The 27,014-nt window shown below is 36.2% G+C and overlaps 2 protein-coding genes across 3 annotated transcripts in view; both read right to left on the bottom strand.

Moving 5' to 3' along the window:
* The window catches only part of CCDC169 (coiled-coil domain containing 169), a 53,444-nt gene extending 51,071 nt beyond the window's left edge, over positions 1-2,373 (bottom strand). Inside the window, exon 1 of the mRNA XM_033103739.1 lies at positions 2,344-2,373. The gene's annotated coding sequence lies outside the window, so the exon portion shown is untranslated. The remainder of the gene's footprint in view (positions 1-2,343) is intronic.
* Positions 2,374-2,532: 159 nt separating this feature from the next.
* Positions 2,533-27,014, bottom strand: part of SPART (spartin) — a 44,750-nt gene continuing 20,268 nt past the window's right edge. Inside the window, exons 4-9 of one of the 2 annotated variants that reach the window (XM_033104643.1) lie at positions 23,555-23,722; positions 20,058-20,181; positions 15,582-15,776; positions 14,375-14,533; positions 14,185-14,275; positions 2,533-4,198 (exon numbers count right to left, since the gene is read on the bottom strand). In XM_033104643.1, coding sequence (XP_032960534.1) covers positions 3,937-4,198; positions 14,185-14,275; positions 14,375-14,533; positions 15,582-15,776; positions 20,058-20,181; positions 23,555-23,722 — 999 coding nt within the window. In that variant the 3' untranslated portion in view covers positions 2,533-3,936. The remainder of the gene's footprint in view (positions 4,199-14,184; positions 14,276-14,374; positions 14,534-15,581; positions 15,777-20,057; positions 20,182-23,554; positions 23,723-27,014) is intronic. The other variant, XM_033104644.1, reaches the window with a different exon arrangement.

Raw genomic sequence — 27,014 nt, 5'->3', positions numbered from 1 at the left:
CATAGTTCAAAGCTGCCCACTACAGCTTGAAATTTCTTTGTTATAATTGTAATCGTTAGTTTTGCATTCTACTCCTGATCTGTACGTTAGTGTCACTTCTGGCTCCCATCCGTCTATCAGCAGAAAGATGCGCTGCCTTGATCTCTGACTTCTCTGGTACATTACCCATACCTTGAATCAATTTGAGAAGTGGGAGCGTGGGACCATGTTTTCTGAGATCAGCAAAACTAGATTGTCTGCTAAAGAATTCCTTTGTTCTGTCTACTGCTCCCTCTTCAGTGCTGAGAAGAGTGACCGTTAGTGGTCAGTAAATATGTATTAGTTATAGGCCTATAAAAGGAAACTATTTTTAAAAAGCACATTTGGTTAATGCTTGTTTCATTTGGCTTTTGTTTACCAACATATTTTTGGAAAACTAGTAATTTAGGGGAAAAATATTAGAAAATGACAGCAGAAAATTGGGACCCTTGGTTGCTATATTTAGTTTGTATAAAGTCAACTGTACAATGGCTGGTTCACAAGGTTGATGTTGAAGCTAAGGAAACTCTTCACTTAGCAAGTCTTTCAAAAGAGAAAGGAGATTCTGGAAATTTGGAGAAACTCTGTATTGGGACAGGTTTTAAGCGTAGGAGTTGTTTGGAATTGAATTGAATAGAAAATAAACATAGTAGTCCGTTAGACTTATTAGTATGTTTAATGTCCCAAGAAACCACTCAGATTTGTAGGCAAAAAGACATTATTTGTAGGTGTTTTTTTTTTAATCTGATCTATGTTTTTAAAAGCTTTTATTTATTCATTTTTCAGGATCTGTAAAATATATTGTGAATATAAAAAAAAGGTTTCGGAAGAAAAGCTATTCAGAAACAATGCAATGTTCTCTTTTTAAGCATTTCTGTTGCTAAATACAAAATGGAAAAATCCATTAGGAAGTGCATTTAAAATCACCTAGTCTTGAGTTCAGCAAGAATAGACCAGAAAACTAGTTTCTGACTGAGCAGAGCAATATGTATCAGACATACCTGAAAAGTGCATATAAAATGATTACTGGCTAACAAGCCCTAAAGCTGGCTTTTCTTAGCTTATGCTAATACCTAGTATGAAGACGGAGAAAAAGGCAAAAGCTCACACTATGACCAAAATCTAGGACTGATGATCTATTTGCTAATATCTTGGGAAATTGTCTACCATCAAGCCAATGGAATTATAATAAAAAGTACTAACAGTGTTAAGCAGCTGGAATCAGAGGAAATCTACAAAAACCCTTTATCCTTCCCCATATACGTCGGTTTAAGGAAGACAAGACAGGTGTCTGGCCTAACAATCACTCCACTATGTAGGTCCCTCCTTTTTGAGGCTAGTGTGTGATTAATTCTTTCACACTGTACTCTCCCATCTTAGGAAAGTTACTTAACCTCTATACCTGTTTCTTATTCTGTAAAATACAGATTGCAAGAACATGCAGAGTAGACACCTCATAGGAATGTTGTGAGGTTAAAATAAGTTAATCTGTGTAAAAGCACTTACTTAGAACACTACAGTTCATAGTAAGTACTATGTAACAGTAATGTACATAGTAAGTAAGTACTTCAGCTAATATTATTTCTATAGCTAGTCAGTTCCTGAAGGCACTCCCAGAAAACTACCCAGCACAGATGGGGGAGGGTCTCTTTGTAGAAGCAAAGTGAAGAAAATCCCTGGTAGCAATAAATATTAAAAACTGCCGTTTTTCATCAACTATCTGTTGAGTCTCAAAGAGCTCAGCAGAGTTAGGTGAAAGGCCTCTAGACAATGAAAACTGGGATAAGAAGCTGTGTGGTTAATTTTGTCAGCTTGACTGGACCACAGGATGCCCAGACATTTGGCCAAATATTATTCTGGATGTGTCAGTGAGGTTGTTTTTGAAGGAGATTAACATTTCAATCAGTAGACTGAGTAAAGCAGATTGCTCTCCTGAAGGTGGGTGGCCCTCAGCCAATAAACTAAATACCTGAATAGAACAAAAGGCTGAGTAAGAGAGAACTCCTCCAGCCTGCTTTAGTTATTATGGTCTTTTTGGCCTTTGGACTCAGACTAAAAGAGGCTCTAATTCAGTCACCAGCCGCCAGCTTTCAGATGAACTGACACCATGACTCTCCAGTTCTCAGTTCAGATATGGACTGGATCAACAGATCAGCTCTCCTGCCTCTCCAGGTCACTGACTGCAGATCCTTGAGCCTTCTCAGCCTCCATAATTATTGGGTGAGTTATAATCAATCAATCAATCAATCAATCAATCTCTCTCTCCCCACCCTCCCACACACATTCTATTTCTTTGGAGAACTCTAATATAGAAGCTAAACTTACCAAAATTTTGTCTTGCTGTTAATTTGAAAAGGCAACCCATGACCAAGTGAACAGAGTAATGAAGTGAAACAACCAACTAGATAGATATCTATTGACAAATCCAATTTTGCTGACCTCTGGTCTAAGGTTACTTTCAAACTTTAAAGCTCCACTATTTGTCATTAAACACAGCAGAGACTGACTGGAAGCTATTTGCAAATTCAATTTTATTTCCATTTTAACAACTAGTACATTATCCTTTGCCTTAGGGAAAGACTCCACCAATTCTGTGTTCCCGAAATACAAGCCCATGAATACATTTGAGACAAAGTAATTCAGAGACAGCTTCTTCACAAAGTGCATTATTCAGACAGTTTAAAATAAGGTCTAATAAACTAAGTAGCGCATTAGAGGTTCAAAAATATTAGAATTGATGATAGCTATGAAAACCAATACCATTCTTTTAAAATCAGTAAACAAAAATAAAATGCCATTAGGTATTTACCTACATATATGTAGCATATATAGAGGTCTGTGAGTATTCTTCCTTCAGCTAAAGAGGAAACTGTTATGCCTGCCCAGCACAGATTACGCCTAAAGTCTTCATTCTTTACCTTGATTATGAATAAAACCTTTTCTTTCTAATAATTTATTGGCTTTTTAATATATAAAATTTCAATGACTGCATTCCAAAATAAATTTATATTTACCATTCATAAACTTAATACTGTTTATATTTGTTTTTATGAAATTTTAGCCTTTTGGAAAAACTTACAGAAGTAGATATGATAAAATGATTTCATAAAGTACTTTTTGGTCCAATTAAGTTGATTAATAACTTCAAATTTTAATATAATACCAATCATACCCCCAAATTCCTCAGGCTTCTGATGGATCAATACCAGTCTAAATGCAGAAGATTTAAAAATGTATTTGTATTCATTTTAAATTAAAAAAGCTATCACATTTCCTTACAAAGAGGTAAGCTACTAAATAATTTTATAGAACCTCATTTTATTTGTCATGGTTAGTCTATTCCCTATTTTGACAAAGTGTTTTAAATGTTATCTGAGAATTCTTTTAGTTTAGGAATATAGTTTTTGTTTTGTTTACATACTGGAAATTCTGACAAGCACCTAAAAAACAAAAAAATCTACAATTAGTGCAAAAAGAGGAAACAATATTTTAAGTCATTCCTTTCCAGTACAAATAAAACTAAGGTTACTAAATGCCAAATTTTATGTAAATATATAATTTCCTACTTTGCTTTCTGAAAGATAGCAAATATAAAAATAGTTTAACATTAGATATAATGAGGTTTATAGCACATGTATTATTAATCTTATTTTAACTGCAAAAATATTTTTAGCCACATTTAGGGGAAAAAAAAAACTTACTGGGTACGTAACTTTTTATTTCTGAAGGCCAGATGAAAGAATACTGATTATTTTCCTTGCAAGTAGAATATATGCCATAAAGCTTATGAACTGGTCACTTTGTAGAAATGAGTATTTTTTAAATACTGGTTAATCTGTGGGGAATTCCACATTTGCCTATTAACACAACTGCATCCATCTTGTAAGGCTTTGGTATGGGTGAGGCACAGCATTTCCATCATTCATCTTTCTTCTTTGCCTCGTTTTCCTCTAGCTCCTCCTTCTCCCCTTTCACGTTTACATTTGCTCTCCCTCCTGGACTTCCCCCCTTTGAATTATCAACTATTTTATAGTCCTCCAGGATAGTGTGTCCAGTTTGTTTTGCAGTCTTCTTCACCATTGCTTTGATCCCAATGTTGTCTATATTATAGGCAGTTAAACCAACATTGATGGCAGAGTCTACTGCAGCATGTGTAGCTTCTCCCGCAGGATGCCCATATCTTTAAAAGAAAGATTAGAAAAAGTACAATGAAATTATAAATTAACGTCTTCTGAATTAGTATTAAATAAGTCACATGAGTAGCATGTTATCCCTGAAAGCAAAATGAAACATTAGGTTTCAATTTAATTAATAACTTAGAACATAGTAAAGAATAAAATCACAGTGTGCTAAGGCTGTATTTTCTCCTTTAGCAAAAACTATATGAAAATAAGCTATGGAAGGCAGTGTGGAGGTTCCTCAAAAAATTACGAATAGAATTATCATATGACCCAGCAATCCCTCTCCTGGGTATCTACCCAAAAAATCTGAAAACATTTATACATAAAGACACGTGTGCTCCAATGTTCATTGCAGCTTTGTTTACGGTGGCCAAGACATGGAAACAACCAAAATGTCCTTCGATAGATAAATGGATAAAGAAGTTGTGGTATATATACACAATGGAATATTATTCGGCGGTAAGAAAAGATGAAATAGGACCATTTGTAACAACATAGATGGATCCCGAGAGTATAATGCTAAGCGAAAGAAGCCAGACAGAAAAAGCAGAGAACCATATGATTTCACTGATATGTGCTATGTAAACCAAAAACAACAAAAGAACAAGACAAACAAATGAGAAACAAAAACTCATAGACACAGACAATAATTTAGTGGTTACCAGAGGGTAAGGGGGGTGGGGGGGTGGGAGATGAGGGTAAGGGGGATCAAATATATGGTGATGGAAGGAGAACTGACTCTGGGTGGTGAACACACAATGGGATTTATAGATGATGTAATACAGAATTGTACACCTCAAATCTATGTAATTTTACTAACAATCGTCACCCCAATAAACTTAAAAAAAGAAAACAAGCCCAGGCTGACTGGCTGAGGTTAATGTAATAAAGACTGTTTATGCTGAAGAATAAAATGTAAATTATAATAAGGATTGTTCATCACTCATCATTTCCTTTTTTTATCCATCCTTTCTGGAAATATAAGAGAATTTCCACTGAAGCAACTGCAGGACACAAAGAATCTGAAGCCCCTATAAATGGATTTGAGTTCTACCTAGACTTTGGTTAAGTCTTTTAAGCTATGAGAATCTGAGTTTGTCTTTATGCAGAGATGGTACAACGCGCTCTCCCTCACTCCATGCCACTGCAGACTCACTGACTGGCCGTGGCTGGCCTTTGAGCACACCAGCACACGTGTGCGCCTCAGGACCTCTGTCCTGCCTGGTATCTGCCTAGGCTGCTCTCATCCCAGGTAGTCAGCACGGCTAACTGCCTCACCTTCAAGTCAGCAAACTACTATCTTCTCAGTGTCTAACCTATTAAATTGTCTGACGCCACATGCCCCAGAGGATCTGCTTTCTTCTGTAATTTTCTACCAGCTACATACTTAAAGAACTTATTTATGCCCATTGTTTTTGTTTGGCTTATTGTTTGTCTCACTAGAATGTCAACCGCATTAGAAAAGAGAATTTTTGCTTTGTTCATTAATGTATCCTAAGCACTTAGAACAGTACTTGACATTCAGTATTTGTTGAATGAGTGAAACGAGCAACGGCTGCCCTATCCATCTCAGTTTCTTGAGCATCAAATGTATAGCAAAGTGCTTGGGAATTATAAAGCACTATATAGAAGTAGTTATTAACAATATTCTATATTTGTGTTTAATATCATTTTTATGAGAAAATACAATTTGAGGTCCTATACAAGGATACTAAAACTTATCCTTTTTTCCCTCTTTACATTTTTGTAAATACCAGCCATTTAAAGCTTTTCTTGTCCACGGGTTTCCTCATGTAAAGGACTGCTTAAATAGGCAATAACTACAAAAAGGCAAAATTTTATCCTTTTCTCCAGGACACAACTGAAGTATCCTAGGTGCTTTGTGACCTGTATCTGGACATTTTATACTAACACTAGATCTGTCCCTTTGCACTAACAAATCCTCTATCACTTAGCCTGACCTAGAACAGCGCTTTGTGATCCAACTGGCTTGCTCATGGCTTGACTTTTTTCAACCTCAGTGCCAGAAAAGGGAAGTAATCTTATTATGTATGTCCTTTGCGTAGTGTTAACTACAGCCAGAGCACAGCAGAACCTACCATCTGTCAAACCTTACCAGTCAAATCTATACCAGTCTTGATTTGGGCTTTCTCACTAGTTACCAGACAAAAAAGCTTCCTTAACTGCTTTCTGCCAGTCCCTGTTGCTCCGCAACCACTCAGCCTTCCACAGGATTTGCTGATGTTGCAGAAGACATGGGCATTCTCACTGTCACAAATACTATCTATCATCAAGTGGCCATGGCTAAGGCTAAATGAGAAGAAAGGGGCGGTGGCAATTTCAGCAATGGAAGAGTAACCACAACAACTCATGGTTAAGCAGGTTTTTCTCTCAGGGCTTCTCTCTCTAGGACTGTAAGCTATAATGAGTGACATGATTAGTTAAGAATTTGGCCATATTAGTGTTCCTGAATACAGGAAATTTTTTCCAGAGTCATAAACTTTCACTTCTGACTATTTGGAATGTCCCCTATTCTACCCACACAGCTTGAGACCTCTAAATGCACTTATAATATTTCTGTATGTGCCCTGTCTCCCCGAAAATAAGGCCTAGCCGGACCATCAGCTCTAACGCATCTTTTGGAGCAAAAATTAATATAAGACCTGATCTTATTTTACTATAATATAAGACCTGGTCTTCATTTTTGCTCCAAAAGACGCGTTAGAGCTGATGGTCCGGCTAGGCCTTATTTTCGGGGAAACACGGTAACACAATTCTGAAGGCGATGTTATTTTTAATAATGTACAAAAAGGGGGAGACTGTGTTGGTGCCCCAATAATCCTGTTTTCCTTCTCCACTTCAGCAGCAATTCCTGTTCATTTGGAAAAAAGTGTGAAACTAAGAGTCAGAAATCTAGACTCAAATACCACTTGTGTCAGTAACTCGCCACATGACCTTAATGAAGCTCTTTGCATTCCATCAATTTCCTCCTTTATCTCATACAATGCGAAGTATACGTTAAAGCAGTTTAAAATTTCCATAGTACTAAATGTCTACTTATTTTTAAAGACTTTGTAAAATGGCTCAGCAGTAGTGTTCATTTATTTTTTTAATATATCCTCAACTATTACCCCTGCTTCCCAATACGCCTGAGAACCAACATTCCTCGCAGGCATCGACCCTTCTCTTCCTTGACAGGTAACTGCTCGGTTCCTTTTTAATTCAGATTCAAACTATACTGCTTAAAACTCCTAGGAAGCCTATCTCTGGCAAAAAAAATAAATAAATAAAGCTTATTTTTGATTTGTTACTTTTTAAAAAGTTAACTTTATTTAGAGCTTATTAAACAAATTTTATATACTGAATAACAGTACCACACCAATTGAAGAATAAAAAATGAATATAAAGTATGCCCTAAATAGGGCATACTTTGGGATTCAATTTATTATTTGAATGCGATTTTTCAGAAACTTCCAGTGCACTCAGTAATGTTTACAAAGACATACTGGCAATGATTACAGATTTCACCAATTTAACAAAATTTCAGTCATATTTTCAAATAAATCTGCCTAAAATTCAATTTGCATACAAACTTCAAAACTATTCTGTCTCAGAGCTAGTGATTCTGTTGGTGGTTTTTTTGCAGTCTTGCAGCAAGCAGCAGGACATAACAGCTGTGAAGACCACAGAGTACTAACAGATTGTCTGCCTTTTTGGAGCTGTCTTGAAAGACTGACAACTTCTGGGGCTCAGAGCATTCATGGAAGCTGTAGCTTTCTGTCCCACATTTTCTCATCACCAGGGCATAAGTGCCATCAGGGCAGGTGATCATCACTGAGAACAAGTCCTTCTCAGCTCCAAGAATATCAAAGTATTTGCTCTGAAGATCTCTGAAATGGGTTACGGAAATACCTCAGTTACAAGTAGACAGCCCTCTCACTTATTATTGAACCCCTTCTTTAAATTATTGGTATATAGGAACGAATCTCTGAGACTCTTAGGAGTGTGGACTAAATCTCTCTCACTTTTTTTTTAATTTTATTGGGGAATATTGGGGAATAGTGTGTTTCTTCAGGGCCCATCGGCTCCAAGTCGTTGTCCTTCAATCTAGTTGTGGAGGATGCAGCACAGCTCCAACTCTAGTTGCCGTTTTCCATCTTTAGTTGCAGGAGGCGCAGCCCACCATCCCATGTGGGAATTGAACCGGCAACCTTGTTGTTGAGAGCTCGCGCTTTAACCAACTGAGCCATCCGGCCGCCCCTCTGGCAGCTCAGCAGCAGCTTGTTGTCTTCAATCTAGTTGTGGAGAGTGCAGCTCATTGGCCCACATGGGAATCAAACCAGCAAACCTGTTGTTCAGAGCTTGCGCTCTAACCAACTGAACCACCCAGCAGCCCCTAAATCTCATTTTTGAGGACAATTAACTGAGGACTCCATTATCCTCGAAGAGAAGGCACTAAAAGGCCAGGGCTCAGGGAACCCAATTCTAATCATCCTATTGCCAAACGCTTTCATTGAGAAGGACTTCAGACTTTACATAGTGAGACTCCTTCAAATTACAAGTGAGGAAAATGAGATTCACAGAGGGAAGGGCCATTTCCAGCTCACACAGGGAGTCCTACTGTAACACCATCTAAGTCCCTTTTAGCACTGAAATGTTTTCCTCAGCAAATAATTAGCAGGAGACAAATCTGTACCTTCCCATTTACTCTGACCACCATGCCCCAAGAAGCAGATGGCTGCAGCCCACAGAATGCACTTCTCTTTTCTCAGTTCCAATTTTTTTTCTTTTTTTCACAGAGGACCAAATGTATGATGGAGAATGAGCTAATAACAGGCTTTTGGGCTATATTAAAAAATAAAACAAAATAAAACAAAAACAAGTGTCTAACAGGATATGTCTACATAATGGAGTCTGTTCAACAAGGGCCAAATTGACCTACTGGCAATTTTTGTGGCAAATGTCTCATTTTGCACCTTTCTCTAGACCCCAGAAAATATGTTTTATAACAGTATGCAAGTTCTGCCACACCAGGGGCCCCAAGAATCTGCAGTCTTCACTCCTTTGGCAGAGAGCACCCACCAAGATCTAGAGACCACTTCCAGCTTCCTGGAGGGCTTTCTTTCCCTCACTTGAATGTACTGGCCTCATGTGTACAACAGATTGAAAACATTACAGAGACTCCCTGCCAGGTGGGTGTCCCAAAGACATGTTCCAGATTTAGAGGACAGAGACAAAAGACCCCACATGCCCCATGGAGACAACCACCTGCAAAATTCTACTTCTTAAGTGGAGTCAAAGTTCAGGCCCTCTGGTATTAATACTAGCTAGTCAAAAATTACAACTTCACATGTTCCAAGCACAGAAGTTGGGGGCTGCATCAACTGTTCGGTGTGATGTAGTGCTCTGAACTCATATACTGAAAGGCCAAACTCTCTCACATCCAGGATGGCAGTTCTGTCTTCCGCAGTGGTTCTCAACGTGGTGATTTTAGTGCCTTGGGAAAATCTGCTAAAGCCAGAGATGTTTTAGAGACCAGAGATGCTGCTAACCATCGTACAATGCACAGGACGGCCCTCTACAACAAGCAATTATCTGGCTCAAAATGTCTATACACACAGTGTTGAGACAGTCTCATCTACAATTAGTAAGACAGACAATAAATAGGTAGACAAGATATTTCAATGGATCTGTCAGATGACCTATGTTCAAATCCCTGTTCAAGATGTATGAATGTCGAGAACTGTTTTTTTTCAAACCTCTCTTCCTCAGTTTATCTTTAAAACAGGAATAACAATACATGTATATCCCTAACACATGGTAAATTCTCTATAAATCTGAGAAATTATAATTACTAATAAAACAAAACTATCCTCAGAAATATTAACCTTAAATATTTAAAATAGAAATAACTTCTAATTAATCTATCCACAAAATAGACTAACAGTAGATAGGTTGTGGCCAATTTATGAAGAAACTTGTAGGTGAAGCTGAGAAGTTTAAGCTTTATCTTCAAAACAGTGGGAATGGCATGACCAAACTTATGTTTTAGAAAAGATCTAACTCAGGCTGCATTGTGAATTGTAAGGATTTAAGACTGCACACAGAGAAACCGGTTAGAAAACAAGCTGTGAGCTGGATGAGAATGATAAGGCATGTTTTAAGGTAGTGGTAATGAGGCTGGAGGAAAAGGGATGAATACAAAAAAACAACAGGACATGGTGACTAATGGTTGTAGTGGTTATGTAGCTGGGACAGCCTGAAGATTAAAAGTTAATAGGAAACAGAATTGAGAGTTGCTGGCATATAGGTAGTAACTGTAGCCACAGATACAGATCATATCCAGGAAAAGTAGAAAAAGACAGAACACAGAGTAAAACCTTAGAACCAATATTTTACAAATGGGTGTGAAAGACAACAACCCTGAGCAGTAGTTTGGTAAGACAAAATTGAAAGGTGAGCTAAATAAGAATGCTGTTAGGAGATCTGTAGATACCAATGCTAAATATGACCAAAATAAGAGAGGCAATCCGACGTATTCAATCTGGTCACAGCACATTTGGAATATTAGATTCTATTCTGGGTTCCGTATTTTGAGAAAAAATACTGACGAATGAAGATCTGGAAACCATACTATATAAGGAATTGTTAAAGAAACTGGGAATTTAAAGGACAAGAAAAAATAACCAAAGGACATAATGATGCTGTTGAAATATTTGTATAGTTACCAATTGAAAAGAGGAGACTGATCTATATAACTTCAGAGCAGATATTATACAGAAGTGGTTTTAGATAATATGACATCTGCCAAATCAGTTATCCCTCAATGGATTTGAATTTGCCCCTTTACCCAGTGCAAATTTAAGGGGAATTTGAATTAAAATTCACTAAAAAAGCCAATAAAACACTATTATCTTAAAAGAGTAAATTCCTTGTAGGAAAATATTTTTACTAAGCTTATCCTTCACAAATGTGTGCTCAAAGATAAAATATTAGTGAGGGAAAGATAAAGTATTACTGAGGGGAAAACAAAAACGAACCTAACTTACTTAAGTTATATTATTTTCCTCTAAACAATTTAAAATGGAAAAAAGGTGAATTTAGAAGCTATGTAGAACAATGATGAATTATTTAAGTAGATACTATACTGCAATTAAGTACAGAAGGTTTAAAATTACTTATTGGTTTTCATTGTTCCTATAGGTTTCCATGTTCCTAAATCCAAAATAAGACAAAAGTATTAATGTAACTGACAAAAATAAACAGTCTTAATGAATAGTTCCTATATATTTACCTAAAAATTTTAAGAGTGTCATTAATTATATAGATCCTCAGGTAAACCATTTATAATCGATGAACATAGTCCTGAATCTTAATCAAAACCATAAACGGCATAGAGAATATACATCTCTTAACACAATCTGCTTCTAAATAGGCCTAAGTGAAAAGATAATCTTCTCTATTGGCTTATACCACCAGAAATCAGAGAGGGAAATTTATATAAGACATTTGTTTTTCTCTAACCATAATGCATAGAATTAAGGCAGATTTACAATAACTACTTGGGAGAATAATTTATCCCAGTTAAAAAGAATATAAATTTTCTTTACTATACTATCATCAGTTGGATTAGAAAAACACAAATGCGCAATCAAATACTTTTTCATAGTGTACATAAATGTTAATTCACAAATGTAATTAATATAACTTTATTACATTTACATTCATAAATGTAACTACAAATTATGTAAATAAATGAGAACAAAATTAAATGAAAGAACAAGCTCTTCCATTTCTTCAATGATAAATATCTGGTTTAATACTTGCAGTTTCCTCTTTTAAAAGACAATTTCTATTTCTGGGCCTGATTATTCATCAATGAGAAAACAGAATTACTTGGACAAAACTCTTTATTCCCCAATGCCCCTCCCATCTTTCCAAGTTTCCATTCAAATTACTGTTGTGTCTAAAGTAACCTTATAGTTAGAAATAAAAACCTACTTAACTAAATTCTCACTTACTTGCTTTTTTTTACTCCATGAATCTTTGGAGGAAAGGATAAAAAGAACAGCAATACACACCATCACAGAAATAAATTAGCTTAGAACCACTGTTAAAATATCCTATTCATCATATTAAGTTCTCCTCACTAAGGACCAGAAATACAAAATCTATACCAAAACCCTGTACTTCTTTAGTTATGTCTCCCAAACCTTTTAATAAGGCTCTACTTAATAATAGGAAATGGGCAAACCCAATAACGCACCTCCTATTTCTAATATGATTACCTGATTACCTGTGCTAACAAATGATACTGATAATCTAAAAATAATTCACTTTTGGCCTAAAAGCTCTTCTGACCTCCTGCTCTTACAATAAAATAAGAAACTATTTTTCTAATTACAGCTGATCGATCAAAGTAACCTCAAAGGCACAACACAAAGAGTGAGAATTAGTCAGAAGTCAATGCCCCAAGTAGGGAGAGGTGAGTAGGGTTCTACATTCCATCAAAAGAATCTCAGATCTACTCTGTATTTTCTTTTCCAAATTTTTGGTAAAATTGACACTCCAAGATGATGTGCCATGTTGCTTTAATTCAAAGGTATGCATGCCTCAGACTGAACAGATCAAATTAACTTAGACTGAAAATTAAGTTAGTATTTCCCAAGCTAACGGTAATGCACTGTGGTGGCAGGGAATCTAAATATGCTCGATAGTGGCGGGAAATAACTCGAGATACTAAACTTGCACAGATGCCCCATCAAGGGCAGTGGTGGCCCAGTACCATTCTGACACTGCATAACAGAGAGACCTGGCTTACACTCCAGCTGTACTAGTTACTAGGGGTATAACCTTTAACAAGGTATTTAACAGCTCTATGCTTCCTCATCTGTAAAATGGAGATCGTAGTGTTAAAGATTAAGTAATACACATGAAAAGCACTGAGCACAATGTCTCATACGTAGGCATGAACACCAATGTTGTCAGTGGATATAGCACAAATAACCAAGAATTGAGAATACCATTCATATTACTTTTCTCTCTTAAAATAAACATTAAATAATGGGATCTACACTAATTCAAAGCTAAGAAAGCAACTCAGGTCCTTCATACTAGATTTAATTTTCAGACCTTGATTCTCCTAGTACTTGTAAGGACAGAATAGAGCTAAATTCAGAAGATCGTGTTTTAAGTCCCATCTTTAATACCACTTATCAGATGAGCTTGGGCAAATCATTAATTTCTCTGTCCATTTTTTAATATATGAAATAGAAGGCATACTACCTGTTCATTCTAATACAAATGTAGAGTCAAATAAGATATGACAAAATTTAACATTTTTTTGTGCACAGAAGGAGGCTAATTATTAACAAGGTACAATAGTTTAATTATAATTTAAGTTTTCCCCATCAAAACTACAGGCAAACACCACCCATCAAGAACATGCAGTTAAGAACAAGACAAACAAATGAGAAACAAAAACTCATAGACACAGACAATAGTTTAGTGGTTAACAGAGGGTAAGGGGGGAGGGGAGTGGTAGATGAGGGTAAAGGGGATCAAATATATGGTGATGGGAGAACTGACTCTGGGTGGTGAACACACAATATGATGTATAGATGATGTAACACAGAATTGTACACCTGAGATCTACGTAACTTTACTAACAACTGTCATCCCAATAAACTTTAATTAAAAAAAAAAGAACATGCAGTTAATAAGTTATACAGAAATACCAGGTTTTTATAAAAATTAAACTTATATTTTGCATTAATGATGAACAAATATTTATAAAAATTACTAATATAAGGTAAGATTACAGTAATTCCACTAATTTGCTAAAAATATTATTCTCCTTAAGAAAAACAGCAAGTGAAAAACAATTATCAAATACTTAATAAAAATACATAATCATTTTAACTGTCCTGGATTTTTACACATGCTATAAGAGATTCAGTCATTAAAATGATAAAATTTAACTTACTTGTATCTGACAGTTTGAACAGTTTCTGCTGAAACATTGTTAACAATGCATTTAGCAGCACACTCCAATCCCTGCCAGACAGTTGAAAATCCTGCAAATATATTCAAAGTAAGTAAAACTAGCTCTAAGCAAACAGACCTTCTAGAGGTTAAATTTCTGGGCCTTTATTAACAGGTTAAATTTCTGTTACCTTGAACACTACTTGCTGCTACGACCATAGCACCATCCAGAGGAGACTTCCCATTTCTGTCTTTTTTAAGAGATTCTGGAACTAGTTTGCTTCCATGCTTCTTGACATGTGGAGCTAGTTCCTTTCCAACACAATTTGCTACAGTGCAAACTCCATCAACTAATATAACCAGGAAAAACAACAATAACAACAAAAAAACACTTAGAAAAAATGTATTCTTCCCCTGATTTTACCATTTGTATTTAGCAAAATGCTTAGAGAGCACCTAAAGCTGTTTTACTGCATAATGTTACCATTTCTATTTAAGGATGTGGACCAAGGCTGGCTATTTTTTAAATGAAGGCTATTGTTTGGTTTAAGGATGTTTGCAGAGCCCATTGATGTTTATACTCCTGCATCTTATATATATATGTTCTTTTTGGCAATTTGCTTAAAAAAAAAATCATCCACCTTTTCTATATGATTGCTGCAATACAAGATGGATAAGTCCACATTTTGTATTTTCCAGCTACTACGTGTATTTGTATTTTTTCCCCCATTTCAGCAAATATCTCACTGAAATAGTGGTAAGGTATGTAAGTCTATATAAAAGTAAACAACCCAAAATCTGACTCAAAATAAAACTACCAAAAAGATAATCTTACAAAATTTAAAGGTAATCCATTAAGAAGCTATCTGACTATCTTAAAATACCAAACTTCAGAGCTGCCAAAGGAGAAGGAGTGGGAAACATGGGAAAGCTGACACCAGAATCACTAAGTCAGCTTTTCTCCAACAATACATCCCTCCCTCTTGGCCCTCAACTGCCATGCAGTAAACAGAATGTGTCCTATTCGAGGACAGCAAATACACTCAGGACATTTCCTTTTCAAAGGCACAGACACCTTCCTCTCCAACATATCGAAATAACCCTAACCAGTGTTTCTCAAATTTTCATATGCAAATAAAAATTACCTAGGGATCTCATAAACATGCAGATTCTGAATCAGTAGGTGTGTCAAGTGCATAGTTCAGAAATATTGCTAAGGCTCTGATAGGTTGATGTGGCTGGTCTATAGGTCCTACTATGAGTAGAAAGGTGAAACTACTTTGTCTTAATTCTTTACTCTTAAAGTTAAACCATCTAAATGAGCATTCCGATTAACCTGGATTAAGGGATTAGTTTTCATTAACTGAAAACAAGTAAAGTCATCTCAAGTTACTTTACCCAGGAACTGACTGACTTTTGCTGCTCCTCCTGTGGCCTGCTTTGCTATATGAAGTCCCCTGGTCACAGCGGGACTAACTTCCACTGGTTTTTCTTCTGGTTGAATCCGTTCTCGGAGTTTAGAGGCGCCCTTCTGGATTGCTTTGCCAGTAAATTCAGCACCTTTGACTAAGCCCCAACTCACCCAGGAAGCACCTTTATAAAGAAAAATTTTAGAGTGTACAAATTAGGGCTGATTCTATCTTTAAACCTTTTAATAACTAACTGAACAGCAGTAAAACTTTCAATTAGTTCAATGTTTAGATCCTAAACACGCCATAAACTTTCAAGCCAAGTTTGCACTTACAGTTTTCTGCCTAGAATCTCCACTTTTTCTAAGTAAGTTCACCTTTCAAAAATGAGATCATGTATCGCTCAATAACAGAGTTGTGTATCACTCATTGCTGTTATTACAACTTACAGGTATCTCTACATGTTACTTACCACAGTATACTATTATTAGGGACTAACTGGAGGTTTTGGTGCCATTAAGAAGGTATTTGGCCTAAGAACCCAGATATCCTTGTTCTTTGTGCTTTAGTCCACACACCACTTTCTTCCTATGAAGTCCTTAGGGCAACAGATACAAACAATGCAAACTGAAATCCAAGGAACCTACAGCTAAACACCAACACAGAACTCTTGCTTGCTTTCTTTAGGTTAAAGGGATAAAGCAGGGGGGTCCTGTTCCTCCCTCAATCCCAATCCCAAACCTCTCAGTCTCAGCAACATAAACCTGAATGACAAAGACATGCGAACACCCAAAGAACACATGAGAAGAAAACATCCAGGAGAAAAGAAAACTGAGAAGTCTAGATGGTTAAGTCATTTCTCACGAGTGGGCCCTTGCCCTTTGCTTTGCTCGTGTTTCTTGCATCATGAATGAAAAAAGACTGTCAGAAAGTAGGATGACAGACTTCTTTAGTGAAGAGAAAGGACTCCAGGGGACATGTGGGAAAAGGAGAAGTGGGAAGGACACGGGAGAAACAAGAAAAGATACACAAATAGAGAAGTTTCCCCTAAGAGGGAGAGGAAGGTCTTATTCTCCCCTGGAGATAGTTTACAATTTTAAATACCTCCTTTTTGGCTATTACTCTGAAACAATGAGCTTTTAAAGCTGGACATATAAAATACTTAAGTATGTTCTCCCAAGGTCTGTGGCATGATTTTCACATAATTACTTCAGCCATGAGTGAGCAGGTATCCAGTGATCATGTGAAAATCATACCTATTTAAAAATGCTAGCAACAAAAAGTGCAAAGGATAACTAATTAGAAAAATGGATGTGTTTCTCTCCGTTTCAGTCAACATGTCCGTCCACCTCCACTTCCAATCTTATCCCCCACTGCCCTACCCTTGGGGGGAGGATCAGGTCTCAAACCCAGGCAAACAAGTTCCAGTCAGTTCCCATAACAATAAAGGAATTAAAGATGTCTATTCAAAAAAAAAAAAAAAAATATATATATATATATATATACGTGTGTATATATATGTATATATATAATGTACTTTTAGAGTTAACCTACAGGTTCAAAAGTTTTAAGAAGTAAAAACCAGCTGAACCTGAAAACTTAGAAATCATAAAATAAATCACAATGAAACAAAGGAGAGCTCAAGTAGACTAAATGACTACAATGCAACTATAACCAAAAAACAAGGGATGGAGTCCACTGATGAGTGAGAAAAATAAATGGAAATGAGATAAATGAAAAGTCATAGGACTCATAAATACTAGATGCAAATTATAAACAAGCTTTCACTGTGGAAGAACATAGACGTAATAATACCTTAAAACTGTAGATACTGCAATAGAAGGAAATATAGTATCTCATGGGTAGCTATTAAGATCTTTTATTTAAATGGTGTGTATAGTACCAGATACAGATTTATTCTATCCAGGTTTGCGTCCTATGCACCCAGTCAGTGCTGAGACCCAGCAGGCCATGAATGTTTGCAGAATAAATGAGAGCTTGGCAGATGACTTAGAATGATCTGACTCAAACCTAACCTAATCAGTCCATTGTAACCAATCCTCCACCTCCTCCCAAATTAGTTTACCAGACTCTACTCCATCTAAAATGTCTGGCAGCTTAACATGTAAGTCTAGGTTTCTCAAGCCAATATTCTACATGGGTAAATTTTAAGCAGCTATTTCACTTTTTTTACCTTTTACATTCATAAAACATAAGACTGTATCTTTCACTGATCTTTACTTTGACAGTGAACAGGAGTCAATCATGGGCTATGGTGATGAGCTCAGTTTAGACCCTTGGTTACCTATCTTTGTACAGAGTCTGTATGACTCAGGTAGAAATAGTCTCTTGACAGATCAGATAATTTTGCCCGGGAGTAAATCTTATTTTCTGCACCTTTCTTTGTTACTTGTGCCTTAAGTATTTGACGAGCTAGTTGTTTTTCATTCTACCTACTAAAAAGCACATAAGGAGACATACACTCTAATCGGCAGTTAAATGGTTTTAATGTCACCAACTATCGGGGTATTACTAGAACTCTAGCCCTAAGAGTAAAGGATGGAAAGGAAAAGAGTTACAAGTCAGAAGACATTGACTGAAGTCTCAAGTAGTAAAGAAGGTCTCTAACTGTTACCAGAATGTAGTTTTTGCTCATTTTCAAAGATTCACCACTGAGAGTTCTTCTGAAATCTACAAAAGAGCTCTCTCCCTACAATTAGCTGGCTTTAAGAATGTTTCACCTCTCTGAGGAGATCCAATGTGTAGAATCTGTAAAACACCTAGGAGGCCTAAGACTTTGTGGCAAGTGATATTTTCCAAAGATGGTCCAAAACAGTATCTCTTATTCCACATGCACTTTCCACATGACCTTGACATTCCTCCCCTTGAGAAGTGGGGTCCATGTCACATCCCCTTCAGTCTGGGCAGGTTACTTGCTTGTAATGGAAATTTCCAAGAATGTGTCAAAAAGGGTAACGCCACTTTTGCCTGTTTGCTGGACCACTCACACTTGGAACCCTGAGCTATCACGTAGAAGCAGACTAGCTTGATTGAGGCCGCCATGCTGAGGAAATCAAGCTCCATGGAGAGTCCACACGTAGGCACTCCATTTGGCAGTCCTAGATTTTGAGCTTTCCCAACCCAGAGGTATAAGTGAAGGAGTTTCAGAGGACACAGCCCCCAGATACTGAGTCACTAGTTAGCCTTTGAGTCTTCTAGCTGAGGCCCTGAAATCATGAAGCAAATACAAGCCATCCCTGCAGTGGCCTTCTGGAATACCTGGCCCACAGAATTCCTAAGCATAAACGAATGTTTGTTGTTCAATGAGATTAAGTTTGGGGTGGTCTGTTACACAGCAATAGTGAATGAAACAGTCTTATAGCAGTATAAACTCAAAAAACTTAAGAAAATGACCTGTGAATTTAATTATCCACATATGTGTGGATATAGGCAAGTTTTCTGAATACTGAACTAATAATAGCGTAGCAGCCTATAAAGTTAGGGGGCAGGATAGTGGGAGAAAAGATTTTTCTTTGCACTTCTCTGAAAAATCTCTTTCAAGGGCAAATCTTAACTGTTAAAATTATATTTTTTAAAGTCGGCTTTATTTTTTCTTGTCTCAAGCAGCATTTTGACACTGGGAGAAATATTTTGTTAGCTCCTAGCTAACTGATTATTTTTCACTCATTTGAGCTTGTTGGTTTTTCATGTTTAAAATTTCCTCTGCTTAAGATACCTTTATTATTTTAACACATTTTTAGTACAGAGACGGAAATCTGTATTGATAGTCTTTTAAATGACTGGTGAAGATCCCTTTTTTGGGTCATGAATTTGGCTTAGTGAATAGTGACACACAATGTTTTTTAAAAACAAAAGAAGCAGCCTAAATTTGAGAGCTACTACAGTTAAAAAGCTAAAATGTTAACCAACTAAAGCAGAAAGATATGTCACTCTGGTTTTAAAATAATTGATTTAAAGCCTTTTCTAACCATAATTAAACAGTGGGGCCTACTTCCCAAACAGCTCGGCTGTAATCCTCAGTTCTTCTCATGCTTGCATTGCTGTGTGGTTACGGAGTGCTGATTTGCTTCCAGAGATGTATGAATATCTTATAATTTTTTAGTGGAGGAGGAAGGGAAAGAAGGGGGAAAACAGAAAATAATTAAGGGGGAATTCCAAAGGGGAAAGGAAAATAATTAATTTTATGTTCAGAACTACTTGAGAGATTGGGGATTCCTGAAGCTTTTCACTACCAATTTTCCAACGAGCAAAACAGAGTAACAGGCCAAGAAGCACTTACACCTCCGTGACAATATGTGATGTTCTAAAAACTAGTTCCTAGTCTTGTTTATTTATAAACTGATCATTTAGAACCAAAATATAAAATATCATCTTTCTAAGTATTCTCTGATGGGTTCCAAAGATTTCACATTGAAAGGGGAAAACGTTAACATTACTATAATACCTGACAAAATGTTTTGAGCCACTTTCTCACTCCATTCAGGTAATTCCTTTGCTTTTTCTTCTGCAACTGGCTCATAGGGTACCATGTGACTCAGATTAACTTCTTCACTTGAAGTACCTTTAACCTAAATAGTAAAAATGTTTCAAAATGTGAAACACTAAAGTACTAAAGGAGGAAAAAATTATAAGCTTTATGTAATAAAATATTAAACCAACAAACACTAGATATCATTAATGAAAATACCTTTAGCCAACTTAGTCCCGGTACATTTTACAACATAAAGCGCAATGCCGTAACTGCCATGAAGCTGAAAACTGTTCTGGCCTTATACACGGTCCCACTGGCAAGGAAGATTTAAATACCAACATACCTCCAATACAGCATTTATCAAGTCATATTTAAGTTGACTTTTTTCTGTCCTTGACTAGACCATGAGTTCCTTCCTATAGTCCCCTGGGTATTGGTACACACAGGGTACTCAGTAAGGTTAGATATTTTTTAAGCGACTCAATCAGTGAGGAAGAATGTATCCAAATAAAATGGTTTTGCAAGTAAAACTATATAAAAACACAGAACCTGCCATTCCAAATGAAGAGAAATTGGGAACACAGAAATACCTGTACTTTGCTAATTTTACAGCTGTTAGGAGACCTGGAGCCAATACTCAGAAACTCAAAGTTATTAGGTTGGTGCAAAAGTAATTGCAGTTTAAAAAGTTAAAAATTAACTGCAAAAACCGCAATTACTTTTGCAACAACCTAATAAACTTATTCTTTCTAATAACTTAGGATCAGGCTAACTCAGACCTCTCATCATAAAATAACTTGAAAAGCAAACTGCCTAACAGAAATACAAAGAAAACTTCATTTGAAATATAAAACAACATTAAAAACAAAACGAAAAATTTACATGGGGGAAAAACCACTTGTAAGTAAAAACTAAATACAAACTGAACAAAATATTTGACAATGGCCCGATGTCACTAAAATGTCCCAACCTCCTAGAAATTGAGAAGAAAAAGACAAGGAACTCAGTAATAAAAATTGACAAAGGACATTAACAGACATCACACAAAAAACAAAACTCAAGGAACCCTTAAGCAGATGCTCAACATCACTCATAATAAAATCCATGCCAGTTAGGATGTTCCAATATATCATTTCTCATATATCAGGCTACCAAAATACAAAAACGTACAACTCTGACCATACAACTCTGCAAACCAGGCTATGGGAAAGCACTCTCACACACTGCTGCTGGGAGTGCCAAATGGTATAATCCTCAGGGAGGGCAACGCAGCAAAATTTATCAAAATTACAAACGCATTTATCTCATGACTCAGTAAGCCCACTTCTAAGAATTGATCTGATAAATTACCTACAAATATATGAATAAATGGATCTACAAAGTTATTTGCTGAAGCACTTTAATAGCAAAAACTGCAATCACGCCAAATACCCCTCAATAAAAAAAATGGTTAAAGAAACTATGATGTATTCATACAATGAAATATAAGGTGGCTGTAAAAAAAAAAGAAAGAAAAAAAAATACACACACACAAAAATAAGTAAATTAATTAAAAAACAAACAAAACAAGGAAGTGCTCTATTTACTGACATAGAAAGATCCCCAGAATTTATTATCAAATAAAACATGGATACTCCTTATGATGTTACTTTTGTAAAGAGAGGGAGAGAAATAATAACAGTTTTTATTTGCTTTTATCAGCCTCAAGAAACCCAGTGAAGAAACACAAGAACCTACAGTGGCAGGGGCATGCTATAGATAGACATGGACAAAGGTCGGAGTAAAGCTTTTCAATGCATGTACATTTTTAAATATTTGCTTTTTTAAACCAAGATACTAAATTTTTTTAAAATGAAGTTCTAAATGATACAGAAAAATTTCCAAATACATTGTGAAGAGGAGCAAAATGTCTTACATGCTGTCATTTGTATTAAAAGTTATAAATATGTGTACATACATATATACCCACACAAAAATGTGTGTGAATATATATTTTAATATGCATAAAACGTATCTGGAAAAATAATAAGAAGCTAATAACAACGTATCCAGAGCTAGGAACTAGGAAGCTGGGGGACAGGCATGGGAGGCAAACTTACTTTTCTATGTATCTTTTTGTACCTTTTGAATTTATTTTTTTTGTGCACTGACTTAAAAAACATTTTTTAAATAAATATATTACTTAGAACCATTTTGGACTCCCAGTGTCTTCATAAAGCTGGTCTAAGATGTTCAACATAAACCAGTGACACTACAAGTAAATGGAGAGTACTCATCCAATACTCAGTAATTCCAAAGGTAGTTATTGAGCACTTACAATATGAATACAACAACGAACACCACCGAACTGCTTGTAATTCAGTACTCACACAATGCTGTTTTCTTTCTTCATACATTTGCTTCTATTACTACCTCTGCCTAGGATCCACTTCAACCTGCTACTCGTATTGCCAACTCTTCCTCATCCTTCAGGGCTCATCTTGACGACCATGCCCTCTAGGAGCAGCCTCCCCACGGCTCCCCTGTCACCCGGTGCCCACACTGACCTATGAGACCAAGTTACACATCACATAGAAAGCACACCCGAGCTTTCTATGTATCCTATGTACCTTTATCTAATGATCACACTGGATACAAGTGATCTCTGCTAATCTGTCCTCTCCATTAGACGGCCAGTTCCTTGAGATGAGAAATTTAAACTTTTTCCACTATGCTCAGCATTCTAGCACTTCAAATATATTTACTTAACTCTAATCCAGATTTATCATTTACAGTATATCATATATTCACAATCTAAGAAATGAAAGAACAAACTACTAAACATATTTGAAATAACCCATTCTCTGTCCTGTTGACCATCCCTGAAGAAATAAGAACTGAATAAAACTGGCAGTCTAAGAAAAAGCATGCCTAGCCGCAAGATCCCGGTGTGTATAGGAAGGTGAAGAACACAAAACAGAAAAGTATCTGCATCATTAATGTAAATATAAAAAACTTTCAAATAGTTGCAAAAATAACCTATCCCTCAAAAATATGGAATATCTTTTAAAACAGTTTAAATAACAAACACTTAGAAAGAGAAGTATTAAAGCCACTAATTATTTTTATCAGCGATCACTGTCACTCTGCAAATTGTTTTCTTCAGTAAATGGGGATAAGATTTTACAAACAACTGAAACTGGTGAAAGGTACCATTAGAGCAGAACACACACACACACACACACACACACACACACACACACACACACACACACACACACACACACACACACACACACACACACACACACACACACACACACACACACACACACACACACACACACACACACACACACACACACACACACACACACACACACACACACACACACACACACACACACACACACACACACACACACACACACACACACACACACACACACACACACACACACACACCCCGTATTGCTCTTTCACTTACTTACCTTTTTCCCTCGTTTTCCTTTAAAACGTACATCCTTACTGCCCTGTTCCAATGAAGGACCCAACTGTCCCACATCAGAGCCACTGGCTTCCTTCAGTTGGTCAGAGGGGTGTCTTGCTCTGCCAGGGATTTGAAATTCGTTCTCTCCTTCAGCCCGGTTCCAGTTGGCCTAAAGAGTGAGGGACTAAGCTTAGCTCAAATCCAGCTTTTCCCAGGTGACTTTTCCTCTATGGTACATTGCGCTCTAATAACACACCTGGTCAAATGTCAGTGTTTAACAGTCTTTTAAGCACAACTACTTAAATTTGTCTTTCCTCTATACTTCTGTTTTATCTCTTCACTAAACCTCAAACCTTTAAGTCCTTTGGTTCACAGCATATGACCCAAAGCAAATTTCAAAAGACAAAGCATAAAAAACTTATAGCAGTTGTTGGTACATATAAATTATCATTAAACCAGATGCATCTACATCTGGATTTAATTATATAACAATGAGTTTTAGGGAACATATAAAAGATGAAATGAGTTTAACGGCAATTAACAAAACTCATATTCAGTTAAACTATGCTGCATTTTTGGAAAGCTGATTGCTTTGTTGATGAGTGTTTGGTTTGTTTTTTGCACTTAATACTAAAGGTATTCTGTTCACATACACTTTTCTGAATGAACACTTAAGAGTAAAAAATGGTCAAAATTATAGCTATTAACTAACTTTTGTTTACCGTTGGAGTTCTGGGACAATAGAGCCAACTGAAAATTACATGCAACTAAAAAATAAAACTCAAGAGAGAAGTAAACATATAACCTAAAAGTCAGTTTAATTTCTTTCCTAAAGCCCAGTAACACAGATTCAATGAATGCCGGGGTGAATGTCGAAACAGCTTCAGGATAGGTGTGGAGTACTTAATAACATCACTTCATTCTGCTAGTAAACAGCAAAGCTAAGACTGAAAACTTCCCTAACCTGGCAAAGCAAATAAACATGCAAGTCCAGGAAGCTCAGAGAATCCCAAACAAGATGAACCCAAAGAGGCCATACCAAGGCACATCATAATTAAAATGGCAAAGGTTAAAGACAAAAAAAAGAATCCTAAAACCAGCAAGAAAAATGGAAATGGAGCTAGTTACAAGGCCATTCTGCCAAGACTGGGAGATGCAGCAGATCTATCCAACACACAGAAACAAACACAGGGAGGCAGTCAAAATGAGGAGACAAAGAAACATGTCCCCAATGAGAGAACAGGACAAAACTCCAGAAAAAGAACTAAACAAAATGGAAGCAAGTAATCTACCAGATGCAGAATTCCAAACACTGGTTATAAGGATGCTCAATGATCTCAGGGAGAACTTCAACAAAGAGACAGGACACATAAAAATGGAGACAGAAACCATTTAAAACAAAACAAAAAAAAACAGTCAGAAATGAATAATGCAGATTAGATGAAGCAGAAGATCAATCAATGATTTGGAATATAAGGTAACTGAAAACAATCAGAACAGCAAAAAAGAAAGAAAAATTAAAAATATAAGGATAGTTTAATGAGCCTCTGAGACAACATCAAGTGTACAAACATTTGCATCATAGGGATATAATAAGGAGGAGAGACAGCGCAAAAAAATGAAAACCTATTTGAAGAAATAATGACAGAAAACTTCCCTAACCTGGTGAAGGAAATACACACACAAGCCCAGGAAGCGCACAGAGTCCTCAAAAGATGAACCCAAAGAGGCCACACCAAGACACATTATAATTAGAATGCCAAAGCTTAAAGACACAGAGAGATTCCTAAAAGAAGCAAGAAAAAAGCAGTTAGTTATCTACAAGGGAGCACCCATAAGACTGTCAGCTGATTTCTCAAAAGATGCAGGCCAGAAGGGATTGGTATGAAATAGATATTCAATGTGATAAAAAAGAAAGGACCTACATCCAAGATTACTTTACCCAGCAAAACTATCACTTAAAATCAAAGGACAGATAAAGAGCTTCCCAGACAAGAAAAATATAAAACAGTTCATAACCACCAAACTAGTATTACAAGAAATGTTAAAGGGACTTCTTTAAGAAGAAGAAAAAAGATCAAAAATATGAATAATAAAATAGCAATAAGTACATATCTATCAATTACCTTCGATGTAAATGAATTCAAGGCTCCAATCAAAAGATATACGGTGGCTCAATGGATGAGAAAAGAAGACCCACACATATGCTGCCTACAAGAGACTCACTTCAGATCAAAAGACACACACAGATTGAAAGTAAGGGGATGGAAAAAGATATTTCATGAAAATGAAAAACAAAAACAAAAAACAAAAAACTGGGATTGCAATACTGATACCAGACTTTAAAACAAAGGCTATAACAACAGACAAAAAGGATCCAGTAATTCTTCTCTGGGTATTTATCCAAAGAAACAGTAATTCAAAGAGACACATGCATCTGTATGTTCACTGAAGCATTATTTGCAATAGCCAAAACATGGAAGCAACCTAAGTGCCCATCAATTTGTGAATGGATAAAAAAGAAGTGGTGCCATATATACAATGGAACATTATTCAGCCACAAAAAAAAAAATAATGAAATCTTGCCATCTACAACAACACGATGGACCTAGAGGGTATTATGCCAAGTGAAATAATTCAGACAAAAAGACAAACACCATATGATTTCATTCATATGTGGATTCTAAAAAAAATAAAATAAACAAAACAAAAAAAATTAAAGACAAAAAACATTTTTGGATGATTGCCAGATGGGAGGGTGTTGGGGGGAATGGGGGAAAGGGTTAAGAAGTACAAATTGGTAGTTACCAAATAGTCATGGGGATACAAAATATAGCACAGGGAATATAGTCAATAAAATTTTAATAACTATGTATGGTGTCAGATGGTTACTAGATTTATTAGGGGGATCACTTCGTAAGTTATATAAATGTCTAATCACTATGTTGTAAACCTGAAAATAACATAATATTGTATTGCAACTGTAATCAAAAAGTAAAAAATTATTTTTAAAAAATTAAATAATTGAAAATGTACAAATTAGTCATCTATATTACAATGTTCAATTAATTCAGTATAAATCCAAATAAACTAGCTGCCAGGAACAGGAAGGAAGGAAGGGAGGGAAAAAGGGAGGGAGGGAGAGAGGGAACAAAACAAAATAGCAAAGGTTAAAGACGAAGAAAGAATCCTAAAAGCAGCAAGAGATATGCAGCTAGTTACTTACAAGGGAGCTCCCATAAGACTGTCAACTGATTTCGTAACAGAAACTTTGGAGGCCAGAAAAGATTGGCAAGAAATATTCAAAGTGATGAAAAGCAAGGACCGATAACTCCACCTAGCAAGGCTGTCACTTAGAATCAAAGGAGAGATAAAGAACTTGCCAGACAAGAAAAAGCTGAAGGATTTCATCACCACCAAACCAGTATCACAAGAAACGTTCAAGGAACTTCTTTAAGGAG

Source organism: Rhinolophus ferrumequinum, chromosome 4 (assembly GCF_004115265.2).
Source record: "Rhinolophus ferrumequinum isolate MPI-CBG mRhiFer1 chromosome 4, mRhiFer1_v1.p, whole genome shotgun sequence".
NCBI lineage: Eukaryota > Metazoa > Chordata > Mammalia > Chiroptera > Rhinolophidae > Rhinolophus > Rhinolophus ferrumequinum.
The sequence above is the reverse complement of the archived record's forward strand: the minus strand, read 5'-3'. Positions and strand labels throughout refer to the sequence as shown.